A 15,520-nucleotide genomic window follows, 5' to 3' on the forward strand; every position below is an offset into this window, starting at 1 on the left:
TATTACCATGACATAATATATACTGCACAGATACCAGGGTGAACACCTGTGACAGGCTATTTGTAGTCTGTGCTTACTTAGAATTTTTATGTAAAACTACTCCAAACTCAGTGCTCCTCTTTCAGCCTTCAAGTGCAAGGATTACAGATGTGCAGCCTTACACCTGGCTCACCCACGACTTCATGTGTGGTGCATGCATGTGTATATGTTCATGTGGGTACATATACAAGTGTGCATGCATGTGGAGGCCAGAGGTCGATGTCACTGGGTGTCTTCCTCAATCACTCTTCACATCAATGTTTGATGAACTGAATCTAGAGTTGACCACTTTGGCTACACTGACTGGCCTGTGAGCTCCCAGGATTTGCCTGTCTGCCCCTCCTCCTGCAGGGTTACCATACTGGTGTGCCCAGCTTTTTACATGGGTGCTGGGAATATTAACTCAGGTCCTCAGGCTTGCGTGGCAAGCACTACACTGCAGATGGAATCACATCCCTAACCCAACTTCCATGACTTTTAAGGTAGGGTGATATTTAGATTGCCTGTACTCAATCCACAAGAATTAGTGACCTTCACTACTCTCATGCCTGCTCCAACTCTGATGTGAATCCAGAGTCTACTCAGATCTGAGAAGAAATTCTTCCAGTGGGATAGGTCCCTAGAAACTCCCCAGAAGTTAAGAAAGTTATGTAGTATGTGCCTTGTGTTTGGAAGGAATGGATTTCTATAACATATGACATCTTTAGTACCTGGTTGCTGCTGGACAGCTGATCGTCACATCACCCAGAAAATGGTATTTTATTTTTATTATTTTTAAAAAGTAATTTTAAGGTTTATTTTTTATGAGTATTTTGCCTGCACGTGTGTATATCTGGTGACTGCAGTAGTCTGAACAGGGCATCAGATCCCTGGAACTGGAGTTATAGACGGTTGGCAGCCACCATGCCCAGTACTGGGACTAGAACCTGGGTCCTCTATAAGATCAAAATGTACTCGTAAGCACTGAGCCATCTCCCCTTAAAACACTTTGATTCCCTGATAACTCTAAGGTGCTAAGCAGAGTAGGTAATGTACATTCATAAGGCACTCCCGGTGTCCCCAGTGTCCATCGAACCTGGGCTGCACAACTACACATGGCCTCCCCTGGGGACTGCCAGAGCTAGGAGTCCAGTGTGCACAGGTTGTGGAGAGGCTTGGTATTCTGAACTTGTAGATCTGAGTGATGGGGCTGTACCTGTGCTCATCTCGATCTGCGTCCTTATTGCCTGTGTCTGAACTGGTGCCTGGACTTGCCTTCACTAAGGCAATCTTCAGCCAATGGTGGGGCCTTCCTTTTGGGTTCCCACTTCTACAGTCCCAATCTGGTCAGGAAATAAACACACATTCATTATAATGGGTTTATTTGGTACAAAAGAACAGGGAGATAATTCTGTTTATTTTTAAGGACTAAGACACAAAGTCTGCAAAAGCTCTACACATGGGTGATCTATAAGATGGGGGGATGGAGAGGAGGCACGACAACACATGGCATTATTCTGAGTGGCCTCCAGCTCTTCATTCTAATGCCTGGATTGAGGAGTCACAGCCATTTCTTCCCATTACGGCTGTGACAGGATGCAAATGTGACCCAGTTTATCAGCTCCTACAAGGCAGGCAGAGCAAGAGGCTGTGTTCAGCCAGCGCTGGGAGTTTCCACACCGCACAGAATGGATGCTGAAGGTGGTCAGTTCTGCTGCTGGAGGCCGTTTCCAAGAGTGCGGCTCCTATGTCCTAGGCTTCTCTTGATTTTCAATGATGAGTTTGTCAGTCGAATACAGCTGGCCAATATGGACCTGCAAGCAAAGACGAGATACAGGTCAAGAACTGTTGGACTCTGTTAGCTAATTTGGCTTGAGAGAGAGTCTTGCTATGTAATTTAGGCTAGCCTTAGTTGGGCCATGCTTCTGACTTAGCCTCCCAGGTTCTGGGATTACAGATGTGTGCCATCACCCTGGCTTCATTCTAACAACTACGTGCAGGTGCTTGCCATGGCAGGTTGGTGCCTCTGGAAACTGTGCTACAGGACAAAGTTCATCCCCATGTGCTGCTGCTAGTTCCCTTAATATCCGCCCCCTACGCTCCTTGCAATGGGAGGTTAGTGAGACCCTCACATTTCTCTCACATGTCACCATGGCCAGTTTTGGTATTTGGAGCTGGCAAGGCTATCAACCAGGCTCCCTGGCTGCCAGCTGCAGAGCCATTCACGTGTAGAGCTCTTATCCCATGGGAATTCGTTCCTGTACAGGGAGCAAGCAGCCTGTGCTGTCTATGCTGGGGTTGTCAGTTTGTGTTCGCTGCTCCTGCTCCATCTGTCCTGCCTCTTTTCTTCGGTTGTGTCCTTTTTAATTGTCTCTGTTGGTATCCCAATGCCTCCACTTCCTCAGATGCTGGAGCAGCAATGCAGGGCCGTCCCTTTTCTAAAACAAGGAGTCGTTGTCATGGTTTCCCACTAAAGACACTTCCTGGGCAACACTTTAAGGAACAAAGAGAACCAGGGAAGAAAGTGCTGAGCATTAGGCCGTCTGTCTGGATCTCCGCACTGGGACACTCTCTATGGACCATCTGGGGCGAGAAATTGCTCTTTACAAAGACAAATGAGAACACACTCCCAAAGGCCAGGGCTGCTACCCAGAGTGGTCATGTGTCAGAATCCAGACTCTTTCAAGGCTTCTTCTCTCCACCCTCCCCATGAGACAGGATTTCTCTGTGTAGCCCTGGCTGTCCTGAAACTTGCTTTGTAGACCAGGCTAGCCACAAACTCAGAGATCTGCCTGCCCCTGGCCTCGGTGCTGGGATTAAAGGTGTGCACCATCCACCACACAGGTCCTTTTCCTGCCTTAATGCTCTAACTTAAAGAGGGGGTGCAGGGGAAGGGAGTATGTTGTTAGCGAGGAACACAGTGTGGTTTGCTCCCACCAATGGTGGCAGCTGCAGAGGGTGTCCTGAATTCCTGTTTTTCCACACATTTGTCTTATCCTTGGTCTGGACTGATCAAACACCCACATAGGTAACTTAATGGATACATTAGCTAAGCACAGAGTGTGGAAATGAATATCAATGCAGGTGGCTTCAGTTGCCAGCAATGAGTGCTTTAGAATCATTTTGAATTAAATCACAGTGGTAAGTTTACTTCTTTGTCTGTGGTCTTGTCATCAGCACAGAGAATGCCAGGTGGATGAGACCGGGACAGCACATTGCTCAGAAGCAGGACTGTGAGCACTGTTCATGGCTGGGACCTTTGCAGTCTGAGATTAGCTGGGTAGGGTTTTTCTTTATTTATTTGCTTTTGTTCATCTGAGTAATCATATCATAATCCTAGTGAGTGGAGCCAAGGAGTAGACTGGGGGTTCCCACCTTGACACCTGAAATAACTGCTGGTGTCCTGAACCATATGTCTTAAGAGAAAAACCAGTGCTTTTCTCGACCCTGAATATTTGTGATACATATTATTAAGTTGGAAAAAAAGTACATACTAATAAATTTGTAAAATCTATTAGTAAAATGTTTGGTGCTGTTTAACTCACTGACAAGCTGGCTCTGGAGGCTGGGTTGCCCCTGTCCAATTTCAGACCAAAGCATGTTTATGTCAGTGTGTCCTCAAAAGACCCCTTGTCTACCGAGCCCTATGAGAAACACAAAGGAGAACAGAAAAGTCCTCGGGAATAGGAGAGCAGCTTGTGAGAATAAAAGCTGCATGTCCTTGAACACAGCTGGGAGGAAAATCATTTCCAGGCACCTTCCCAAAGCAACTCTGCTGCTGTTTGCCCCATGACACAAACATAAAAATGCCTATGGCCGATGGTTTTGTAAGGCAGGCCTGGCCATCCTGGAACTCACTATTGTAGACCAGGTTGGCCTTCACCTCACAGAGGTATTAAAGGTATTTGCTACCACATCCGGCTTAACAGGTGCCCTTCTTAATGGGTGCTCAGCTTCTGCTGTGAAAGCATTGTCATCTATCTCTCAGTCCTTTGTGGATGTCTCTGGTAAAAGCTCTGTGATCTCAGAATGGCCCTGGTTTGGGTGAGGGTTGGGGCACTGGGCCATAATCCTGTCTCTATTTGTAGGGTAACATTCTCCTTGTTCTCCCTCTGGTCTCAACCTCTGTAGTGTGAGGTCTCTGAGCCAGCGTGTACCTGTGCTGTGACGGCAATGAGCTAGTGAGGCTCCTCTATAGTGTAATGGCTCTAAGACAATATACCTCTATACACTGGGAGGTTTCTGAGGTACTGGGGTACCTCTGTGATTTTAAGGTTCTGAAGCTAGGTGTTTTTGTGTAGTGTGAGGTTCCCCAGCCAGTGAGGAACTGTAACTTGCTCATTCTAATAAACTTCATGTTATGATCACCATTTTTCTGAGCTAATATCTCTTTCAAAAAGATTTATTTTAATTATGTATATTTATGATGTGTGTTTGTGTGTGCGCGCGCACGCATGAGTGCAGATGCCAAAGATGTCAGATCTCCCAAGTGTGGGTTTTGGGTCCTCCGCAAGAGCAGATAGCATTTTTTTTTTTTTTGGTTTTTCGAGACAGGGTTTCTCTGTGGCTTTGGAGCCTGTCCTGGAACTAGTTCTGTAGACCAGGCTGGCCTCGAACTCACAGAGATCCGCCTGCCTCTGCCTCCCAAGTGCTGGGATTAAAGGCGTGCGCCACCACCACCCGGCAGCAGACAGCATTCTTAACTGCTGAGCCATCTCTCCAGCCCCTGAACGAAAAGCTTTAATAGCTGTATAATGATGTGTCATTATAAAGATATGTGTTTAGTTGTTTCACATTATGAACATATAGACTACTTCTGGTTAACACAAGGATGAATACTTAACTCTTTTGTGTGTGTCTGATCTTTTTTATTAATGAAAGTTTCTAGAAGAAGAGTTACTGGGAGTAAGTATGACATTCTCAGGGATCCCAAAGAGCTTCTAAATGTCTTTCAAAAGAGGTGTGCTTGGTTTTCCTACTGATGCTCCCTCTGGTGGTCTGACGACTTCAGTGACACAAGACTGAATTCACGTTTACCTAATTATCAGGTTTTTAAAGTCCAGTTAAAATTTGAGTGCTGGGATAGAACCTAGGGCCACGTGCATGACAAATGTTCTACCCTTGAGCCACACCCCCAACTCTTAAATAAATTCATTCAGATGTGTAATCTTATGGCTTGGGCTGTGGTTTATGCAACTGGATCTTTACAACATAAGTAGTGTTAAGTAAGCACAATGATGAATGAGATCTGCCTGTCTAGAATCTTGTCTGCACATAGCCCTCCCCAGCTGCTCACTACCTCTGTCTGTAAATGTTTCACACACTGCAATCAGACTGTGAGTCTCTGACTTCTATACCCTTCTGCCTAGTATTCTCTTTCAAGAGAGACTCCATTGATGTCCACTCCAGCAAAAGGCAGCAAAGCCTGCCCATCATTTGGGTTTCCCCGGTTGAGGCTTCCCTGGTCTCTTCTGTAGATGGGCTCTCTTCCTGAGAGAGCGTGACAGAGATGGTACCACTCATATGTTCACATGCCCTGCACTGACTTCAGACGAGCCCACGTCAATGACTGATGGAAGGAGAAGGCAAGAGGGAATGGAACTATTGAACTGTGTTGCTTTCATACCCACAGCTCACGACAGAATAGGCAAGTGGGTAGTGTCCAGTCAGTACCGCCACCTGCTACATGTCCTACATGACGGTGGCTCGTTAATATCACATTGCCTAGTGGCACTGTAGCCATATTAGTTTGTACAAACACTCTATGATGCTCTCACAGTAATAACATAGGCTAATGACACATTACTCAGAACACATCTGTCTCATCAGTATGATGCACAGCTGTTACTTGGTACTGAAAATGGTGTCTTGCAGCCCGTGACCATAAGATTCTATGCTGTTACTGTGAAGCCTAGATCTGCTGAGACTAAGTGTAGAAATACAGCCCCAGTGAAGGCGAGCTGATGAAACAGCAATAGGGTGATTACTTCCTGAAACAAGAACGTCCACTGACTGTCGAACAGAACCAAACAGTTCAAAAATGGCTGAGCAGAGGGTTTTATGCCATAATCTAGGACTATAGGGATTAAGCCAGAGCAATTACAGAAGAAGAAAGTGAAGCACTGAGTTCACACAGGGAGGGAATTCCCAACAGCGATCTGAACGAGTACTACAGAGTGCACAAATGTACATCTAACTGCCCTTTTGCATTTTTCGGGCCTGTTCAAGCCATCAGCACACGCAGGAGACTGGTGGGATTAAGGCTGCAGCACTGAAGACACAGCATGCCGCCATTGGGCTGCAGGTTAAGGGAAGTAAGGAAGTGCAATTAACAGCCTCAATTTACAGCCCCCTCAGAACCACAACTGACTTCCACAGCCAGGCCAGACAATTACTGTGCATAAAATGGCCATTAAAATGGATCACACTTTTTTTTTTCCTATAAGGTTTGGGAGTTGGCAAAATCAGAAAAATACAGATTATTCAACTCCAAGTAGGTGGGTGAATTGAAACATAGACAAAAAAAACTGCTGAAGATGAAGCAAAGGATCCAAGAAAACAGAATAGATCTTAGTCTTGGAGGTCTTTCCTGTTAACTCATCAAAAGTGATGTGCAATCACCCTCCATCGCATCTGAGACTCAAGGGCAGAGGAGCTGGGCTCAACAGCTGGAGGCTGGGGAGTGTAGAGAGACCTGCCCTGCCAGGAATCCTAAACCTGCTCCTGCTACTTCTTCCATGTTTCATGGAGTAACAAGGACTCAAAGTAGATGACAGGTATGGGGAGCATTTAGCAACCATTCTAGCTGTTCCCAGAGCCCAAACACAGGGAAGTACATGGCAAGTTTGTGTTAAGCGCTATTGTGTGAACGACTCATCTCAGTCATGATGTGCGTCATAGGGTCCTAAGCCCTAACTTTAGGACTCTTGAAGGCCTCTCTCTCCCTGTTAGAGCCTATCATAGCTCTGTACTGATTAAACTGAGGCCACGTGGCTTTGAATGTGAGGCTTCTTTTTTGGGGGGAGGGAGCTGAACTTGAGGAATGACTGCTGGGTTGGTTCTTGTCTTCTCTAGGGCTGTGGTTTCTTGCTGGTGTGGGCTTGGTGAGAAGGCAGTGCGTAGACACTGAAGTTAGGGGGAAGCTCAGGGTGGAGTGCTGCTGCTCACTTCCTGGAGGCTAGGAAAGCCAGCCAGGCAGGACATTTCCTGGGCAAGTGGCAAATGTGCCTCCAAAGCACATGATGATAGCATTACTGTCCGTGGTGAGGAGAGTCACAGCGCATCTAAAGAGCACTCGCTGGGTGTCAGGCGCTGCTCTACGCATTTCACGTAAGAGAAGATAACTTGTTCTGCTTTACTTTTCATTTTCTGGAAGGCATATCCTTGCTCTGACGAGCATGTCCTTTCATCTCACACACTGAAGCCAGTACCGACTGCAGCGATCTACCCTGCTCACACGATAAAAGTTAGCATTGTACCAACTGTCACAGTAACCAAAACTACCCCAGGATGTAATCTTAATAAGAAATGTGTGGTGTTGCGGAGGCGGCTCTATGTGCAAAGGCCAAGCCTGGCAACCTGAGTTTACTCCTTTAGAGTTACAGGGTTGGAGGGAAGAAGAGATCTTGCATGCTGCCCTCTGATCTTTAAATGCATGCTTGTAGCGTGAGTCTGTGTGACACACACAAATATAATCATATTTTAAGAAACAGAAAGAAATATGAGTGATCTTTAGGAAGAACTCAGAAAACTTAAATCTAGGCTGGATGTGGTGATGCATACCTGTCATTCCAGAAGGCCAAGGAAGCAGAAAAACCGACCAGTCTGCCAGTCTAGGATACACAGCATTTCAGGGTGGCCACACCATATACAGCAAGCTTGTCATAGAAAGGCAAAATAACAAAATTACCCCCCTCCCGCCCAAACTTAGAAATTTAGAATGTTTCCTCTCTGGCAAGGTTTCTCATTACAGCCTCAGACTAATCTATAACTTGTTATGTTGTAGGCTGACCTCAAACTCTTGGGAATCCTGCTTCAGCCTCCCAAATACTTGGATTAAAGTGTGAGCAATTTTGCTCAATGTCTAAAACAGATTTGAATGAGATACGAGACGAGTCATGCTCCCCGAAGGCATAACTTATTTGACTAACAAGAAAGAGACCAGGCTGTGTGTACAGTACATGTTCACAACCCCAGTATTAGGCCAAGGTAGGGCATCTGCGAATGTGAAGCCAGTCTGGGCTCTACAGCAAGACCTGATTCAGAGACAAAACGAAGTACCAAACAAACGAAACACCAGAGACAATGATTCAAAACAGAGATCAATTTGAAAATTAAAATCTGAATTTTATTTGGATTGCAACCAAAATAGCATGGTGCTCACAAGAGCTAAGGCTGACAGAGTAGAGCCTGCCACACTGGACCCTGTTATAAATTAGCTCATACACAATCCTCCTCTTGGGGATTTGAGGCTAGACTTGAAGGTGCTACTAAAAATATTTCTCTGAAGTGTCCTAAATATATGGCATATATTGCTCTAAATATATTTCTGTTTATTTTAATCTAAAAATGTTTTTCCCAAGGTGATCACGAATTTCTAGGAAGACACACAGAATTTGTCCTGTGCTTCCACACACTCAGTTTCAGAAGCACATTTTAAAGATTTCTCACTTTCTCAATGTGTCTACATTCAACAGGGGATTTGAAAGGCAATAAACACAACAAAACACCTTTCAGCTATCAATTAATGAATCTCCTATGGAATTCCAGCCCGAGGCCTCTTCTCAGAGGGCAAATGATCAGCTATCTATTCTCACTGTCCTGCACTGTAGAGGGCAAGAAGAGCATCAGGGCCTCTGGGTATGCCAATGTGCAAGGCACTCAGCCATTCTCTGTGCCACACTGCAGCCTTGCTGTAGCTGTCCATTCTGTCTCTAAGCCCTGAGTTAGACACTGGGACACTCTTAATGAGGACAGAGGTGCTGAAACAAAACTTGTCCCTCTGTTGCTCCTGGCAAGAGTAATGAACAGGGTTGGGGATGGAGCTCACTGGTAGAACTCATTGCTTGTCAATCTTCAGGTACATTTATCAGCAACAACAAAGAAAAAAGAACAAATATACTCCCTTCCTCACATCCCACATCACAGCTTGTAATTAATGCTGTTATCTTTGCTCTTAGGGACAGAGAAAGCAGATTCAAGAGTGTGTGCTCTCGTTAGCATATCCATGCATCCTGTTTATACTGGCTGTCCCTGCAGGATTAGTGATACACAGTTATCTTTCTCCCAGGTGTCCCTGTTTGGACAAGAAATGACATGGTTCTCACTTGCTGTCACCAGCTTTCTGGGCCATCTCACTGTTTGCCTGCATGTTTGATGTTTAGTTACATGAGGGTCATTCTTTGTATTCTAGTAGGGGAAATGAAATTATTTTAAGGGACCTCCAAAGAACTGTGGCCTCTAAGGAGCCTGAAGTCATCGGCTGCCAGAGGCTTACCATTTCTTGCCACAGGGATGGATCTGTTTCGAATGGATGTGTGTGTGCAGAGGCTCCTAACAAGGCCCATATCCCTAACCTGTGGGTTAGCTTTTCCAGGCAGTCATTGTCTGGATAACACTCGAGTTGCTTATCATGGGATGAGGGGAAGGTCATGCCATCTACTTCTCTTTCTTCTGATTTACATCCTAGGTTCATAAATGACAGGGAGTGTAATTTAAAGAGATTCTGGACCAAACATTTACTCTTCTTTTTATTATTGAACGAATACGCTTTAAAACAAACAAACAAAAACCCAGAGTAGAGTATTTCCCCACCAGTCCTTCCAGAAGACAAGGCCACACACAGCAAATGAGGTGGAGTAAGACATTAGTGCCTGTGTACTGCTCTCCTGCGCTGGGGCTTGTGGATGCTTCGAGCTGCTGGTCTAGCCCACTGCTCGAGGTGGGGAGGGGGTTGAAAAACAGGAGACAGGCATTTGTTCTTCTACCATGCTCTTCCCATCTCTGCTGGGGTGCAGTAGAACTGGTAAGGCAAGGACAGTGGACACAAACATGCCCAGCTGGAGTTTCTGGGAGCTTCGTGGAACATTACATAATAGGTCCTGTGGCATGAAAGCGTTTGAACAGCGGACAAACTCAGGCACCCTGCCCTTCTTGGAACTGAGCAAAACCTGAGACCCAAACAACGCGTCAGAGTAAAACTTGGTACTTTGCCATTCACGGTGACAAGAGTCTGGGCAAGCTGTCAGCGACAATGTTCCACTGGAGGTCATGCTCCTGCCCTGTGGGTGAGACCCAAGCTTGGTACACGTCAGTTCCTGAACTCACTCCTTCAGGTCACCAGCACCTCAGCAACAGGCCACGCCCTGATATATTAGTAGCATTGCTGTGCAAATGCCCACCATTCCTCCTAGGTTACAGGCCAGAATGAGCAAACGCCTAACTATATGTCTGTTCTCTGCTCTGGGGAGCATCTCTGACAAACACTGGGGGCACCATGCTGCCTCTTGATATTTACTCCTTCAGGACCACCGGTATTAGGGAAAATGAGAAGGTAGGTTTATAGCAGCTGCTCAGGACAAAGGCCAGCTGTGCTTAGCTCATACAACTGCAGATGCTTTGGCCTGCCTCTGCTTCAGCTGCTTTTGTTCTGTTATCTTTGCCAGTTGATAACTGTCCAGAAACTTACCTGGCTAGACACTGGACAGTTCTGATGTCTGCACTGCTGTGTGTGATTCTCTAAGTTTTGGATTTTGTGGGTTTCCAGAATTGAGAGGTCATTACATGGTTTTCTTAGTTCTGAACACAGCAGAACCCAAGTTAAGGCTAAAGTCTCACAGAAGAGTTGGTGCAGGAAGACTCTGGGTAGGAGCCAGAGTCACACTTACTTTCAAATTCATGTCTATGAAATGCACTCATTTACCGGCCCCTTCCAAAATTCACCTGGGGAAGTTTGATGAGAAAGTTCCCTATGATTCACAAAGAGTATCTTCTTTTTAGGTTGTGCTCTATCATTTATTTGTATACCCAGTGCTTTCTGGAAGTTTCTCTGGGTGCATTCTATCTCAAACTATTCCCAACAGGATGCTACAGCTGGCAGCAGATACCCTTCCTGTGTCCTGAGCTGACGTCAATGAGGCACATGCTAGAGAGGCTTGGAAACAGCATAAATAAATGAGCAGGAAGTCTCAGTGGGCAGTTTCCTACAGCTACTCTCCAGCTGGACGTTTAGAACAGGGTCCCTTGTCCTTAGGGCCCACAGGGCATTGTGAGTGACACCCAAGGACTTTAAGGTATGCAGTCAGCAGTACTCACTTTCCAGGTTTTTGCGATGGCAAGAATGACTTTACAATTCAGGGTCACTTCTGACTAATTTGGCTCAATTTATCTCCCCCACTAGCAGTCAGGCTGTAGAACACACTGTGACAGTCACTGGGAGAAAAATATCAGTATAATCCAGACTGCCTGGCAGGTCTTAGAGGGGTCCTAGTCTTACATGGGATCTCACTGTTTTCCAATGGTGAGGAGACAGCAGCTGTTCTGGAAGCATTCAGCAAACTGGCCAGGGAAGTGCAGGGAACCAGGGCCCTCAGCAGCAAGGCAGGCAAGGAGCAGAACAGGCAGAGACACACGGGCATGCCCACAGTGCTACTTCCTGAATACTCCTCCCCCAGAAGCCCCGGGTTACAGGGTCAAGGAGACATTTCGGTTCATATGTAGGATTCTTGCCTTTCCTGAAAGAAGACCCTTGGCTGGGGGCTAGAGCAAGGCTATATGTATGAGACTTGTGAAAACGTCAAACTGTACCATCTCTAGGTAAATACCTGATTCTTATGCCTCTCCCCCGCCATGGATGCCTGGCCCTCACATTGGGAACCTTTCTTCTGTCTCCCTCCTCCTGGATGCCACACATTTAAAGTTCTCACTTGTCAGTGCCCCCTTACTCTGTTTTCCAGCTTGGCCATCTTTCATTCAAAGTGATCAAGTACAGGACTCAAAGACAATGCCGTGTCCTGTACCTCACCCATAGGGAAGGGTCTCAGTTACTATTGTGAAGGGGTCTAGTTTGTGAAGACAGGCTGCTGTTCACAATGTTCAGACTTCCTTTTCAAGAAAAGCAAGAACCATGCGTCCCTTAGTTTGCTGTGAGAAGTTATTCTGGTTGGGGCAGGGAGAGAAGGAGAAAGCAGAGCCTAAAATGCCAGTAACCCTCTGATGAGACCAGGGCTTCTGCTGACTTGGGTCAGTCTACTGGTGGTGGCTCTCTGGGACTCATCAACTCTTCTCCCAAACCCAGTCCTAGGTCTTGGAGCTAACTTAGTATATGAGAAATTCACTGTAGACTTTGGAGTTCAACACCCTTACCAAGATCCCTAAAGCTGTTACTGAGTATCCCTTTCAATTAGACATAATTGTGCTTTGAATAGGACTGGTCCCCATAGGCTTATCTATTTGAATGTTTGGTCATTAGGGATTGGTGCTACTTGACAGGGATTAAAAGGTGTGGCCTTGTTGGAGGAAGTGTGTCAGTGGGAGTGGGCTTTGGGGTTTCAAAAGCTCAAGCCAGGCCCAGTGTCTCTCTCCTGCTGCCTGCAGATTTGGTTGTAGAACTCTCAGCTCCTCCAGCACCACGTCTGCCTGTCTGCGGCCATGTTTCCCACCATGCTGATCATGGATTAAACTTCTGAAACTGCAGCAAGTCCCAGTTAAATGCTTTCCTCATTAAGAGTTAATCAAGGCAGAGTGTCTCTTCACAGTAACAGAACACTGAATAAGAATACCAAGTAAGAGAAGCATCAGTACTAAACCTCCTGGGCCCTGCAGCAGAAGTGTCAACCTCAGTATCAGAGCGTCTCCCTTCCACCCGCTTCAGCGAGCCACAAGTCCTGAGACATGCACAAGAGGGCCACTACCTTTTGTGGATGAAATGAAAGCTGACCTGCAGAAGGAATGAGCCAGGCCTCGAGTCACAAACCCACAGTGGCTGCACTTTACCAATGCTCTGCAATGGCTGGGGACACAGGGCCTTCTGCTTTCACTTCCCCAGAGCAGCTCAGGCTGATGACAGGACCCTGGCCAGCCTTGCCTGGGAAAGTGGTCCTGGCTCACAACCCTCTGACCTACTGAGGTAGGAGTTAGTTCATGGCAGGCAGTAAGGGAGAGGAGGAAAACTATAAGTTGCTCCCATATTAGAGTGAGAATACACATTAGGGTTAAAAAATGTTTAAGTTAAAACTTTATGGGCAGGAACACTCTCTGATGACTAAGCATTCAAATATATGAGTCGGTGGGACCATTCTTATTCAAACCACTGCAGTGATGAAACATGGTATTTGGGGCAATGTGAGCTCACATTCCTGGGCAATAGTCACTCATGTGACTACAGGATAAACTACTTGTTGTTTTTGAGGTAAAAGCTTTGTTTTGTCTTAACAGCACACAGCAAACACTGTATCTCTGCAGCTGGAGTCCCAGCCTCAGCTAAACATGAATGATTCTAGGACTGGTTGGTTTGGTAACTCAGGCTTGTAATCCCAGCACATAAGAGGAAGAGGCAGAAGGGTTCTAGCTTTGAGACTAATGTGGGCTATACATGGATTTCTAGGTCAGCCTGGGCTTCAGTGTGAGGCCATCTCAACAAAGTCAAATACAAAACAACAACAACAAAATACTTTCACCATTCATTCCTGTGTCCTGTGCCTCTTGTTTCACTTTTCTTTTTTCCTCCTGACCCAGGTATGGTGGTTTGAATGAGAAATCTCCCACATAGGCTCATGTATTTGAGCACCTGATCCTCATTTAGCAGCACCATTTGAGAAGATTTTGGAACCTTAGGAGGTCGGGTCTTGCTGGAGGAAGTCTGTCACTGACTTTGAGGTTTTAGAGCTTTGCCTTACTTCTGTATGTGGAAGATAATGTTTGATCAGCCAGCATTCAGTACCGCTGCCTCTCCAGCTATATGGACCTCACCTCTGCTTCCTTAAGATGTTTTTAGTTCTGGTATTTGATCACAGCCACAGCAAAATAACTTACACATCAGGCTTCTTCTGGGTGAAAAGAATGGCCTCAAGGAGATTAGGGAAAGGGCCAAGTTTAACCTCAAATGCACCAAGAATCCCAGGGTGCTGACTTCCTGCTGGCACGGACAGCACCTGTGGAGGAAACCTTCCCCTACTCACTTCTGGCTTACTCCCTGCAGTGCTGTGTGAGGTCCCTGAATTCCTGCAGCAACTAATGTAGAGACTATGCTATTGGCCTCTGGTGCTGTTTGTCACCGCTGGTACCATCCGCAGAGAGACTCCAGCTCCATCAATTCTGGGCGCACACACCTGCGGTGCTTCTACGGTTTACTTGCCTTATTTCAATACAGCTCCATGCCCTGAACCAACTCTTTTCAAGCCTAGAAGTAAAGGATGGTCTGGGTTTGAACTGGACCCAGGTGATAAACAAGCACCTTGTGATGGTTGGAACCTTAACATCCCCAAAGGCCCACAGACATGAGAAATGCCATCAATCTGGAGCACTGCTGGAGGTTTTGGAATCTTTAGAAGGTGGGATCTAGAAGAAGACAATAGGATTCTAAAAGTGTGGCCATGAAAGGGATATTGAATCCTCCTCTTTCCCCCTCTTCCTTTGCTTCCTGGCTTGCTATGAGGTATACAGCCCTTTTCCAGCTTATGTTGTCTGCAGTGAGATGTGGCCTCACCACTGCCCTAAAAGCAAGGGAGCTAACCAGCGAAGGGCCGAAGTGTCTGAAAGGTTTATCCCACACAAACCTTTCTTCCTTATAAGCTAAAACTAACACACACACCTCTCCTGCCAGTTTCACAGACAGCTCCCACAGTGAAGGGGCCACAACCTGTTCCCAGTGCTCGACACAGTCCTCACTCTCTCTGATGAATTCTAAGAACTCTAAGAAGAGACCTTGTCCAAGATCCCAGGTAGACCCTGGGAGAGTAAGACCCAGAAGGTGGCCTGGGTCCAGCAACAGGTTAATCTGGAAAGAAAGAGCTCTCCCCAAGCTGCTCCTCCAGGCATTTCTCACAGACGTAGGGACCCAACAGCTTCACGACACTCATGAACCAAGGAGCTCTGGATCTGAAAGACTACTCCAGACTGCACATGAACTCAGTGACAAAGGCTGTGCGCAGGGCTTGTTTTGTCTTGTCAGTCTCAAATACAATCTGCTATATACACAGTGGTCCTTAGGGCCAGTTTCTGGTGTGTCTTGGTTCACACAGGGTAAGGTATCCACTGTTCTCAGAAGCAAGAGGAAGAAAACCCTGACCCTGGATCTAACTCTGACAATAATGCCTGCCAGTGTGACAAGTCCCCATTCCAGGGTAATTTGTAGAGATGTCAAAGCCTTTGCTGTACTCAGTTTCTTCACTGCAGTGACATGTTCCTATCACTACAGAAGATACAGGCCAAAGAAAGATATGTAAAAATGACTATGGAACAGTATAAGAACAGTGTAAGGATGCTTTTGTGAGATTCTACTTCA

General features: G+C 46.3%; 1 protein-coding gene across 1 annotated transcript in view; it reads right to left on the reverse strand.

Annotated features, from left to right (window-relative positions):
- Positions 1-1,355: 1,355 nt before the first annotated feature.
- Positions 1,356-15,520, reverse strand: part of Lyrm4 (LYR motif containing 4) — a 91,893-nt gene continuing 77,728 nt past the window's right edge. The window contains exon 3 of the mRNA XM_057788171.1: positions 1,356-1,832. Coding sequence (XP_057644154.1) covers positions 1,764-1,832 — 69 coding nt within the window. The 3' untranslated portion in view covers positions 1,356-1,763. The remainder of the gene's footprint in view (positions 1,833-15,520) is intronic.

Source organism: Chionomys nivalis, chromosome 13 (genome assembly GCF_950005125.1).
Source record: "Chionomys nivalis chromosome 13, mChiNiv1.1, whole genome shotgun sequence".
NCBI lineage: Eukaryota > Metazoa > Chordata > Mammalia > Rodentia > Cricetidae > Chionomys > Chionomys nivalis.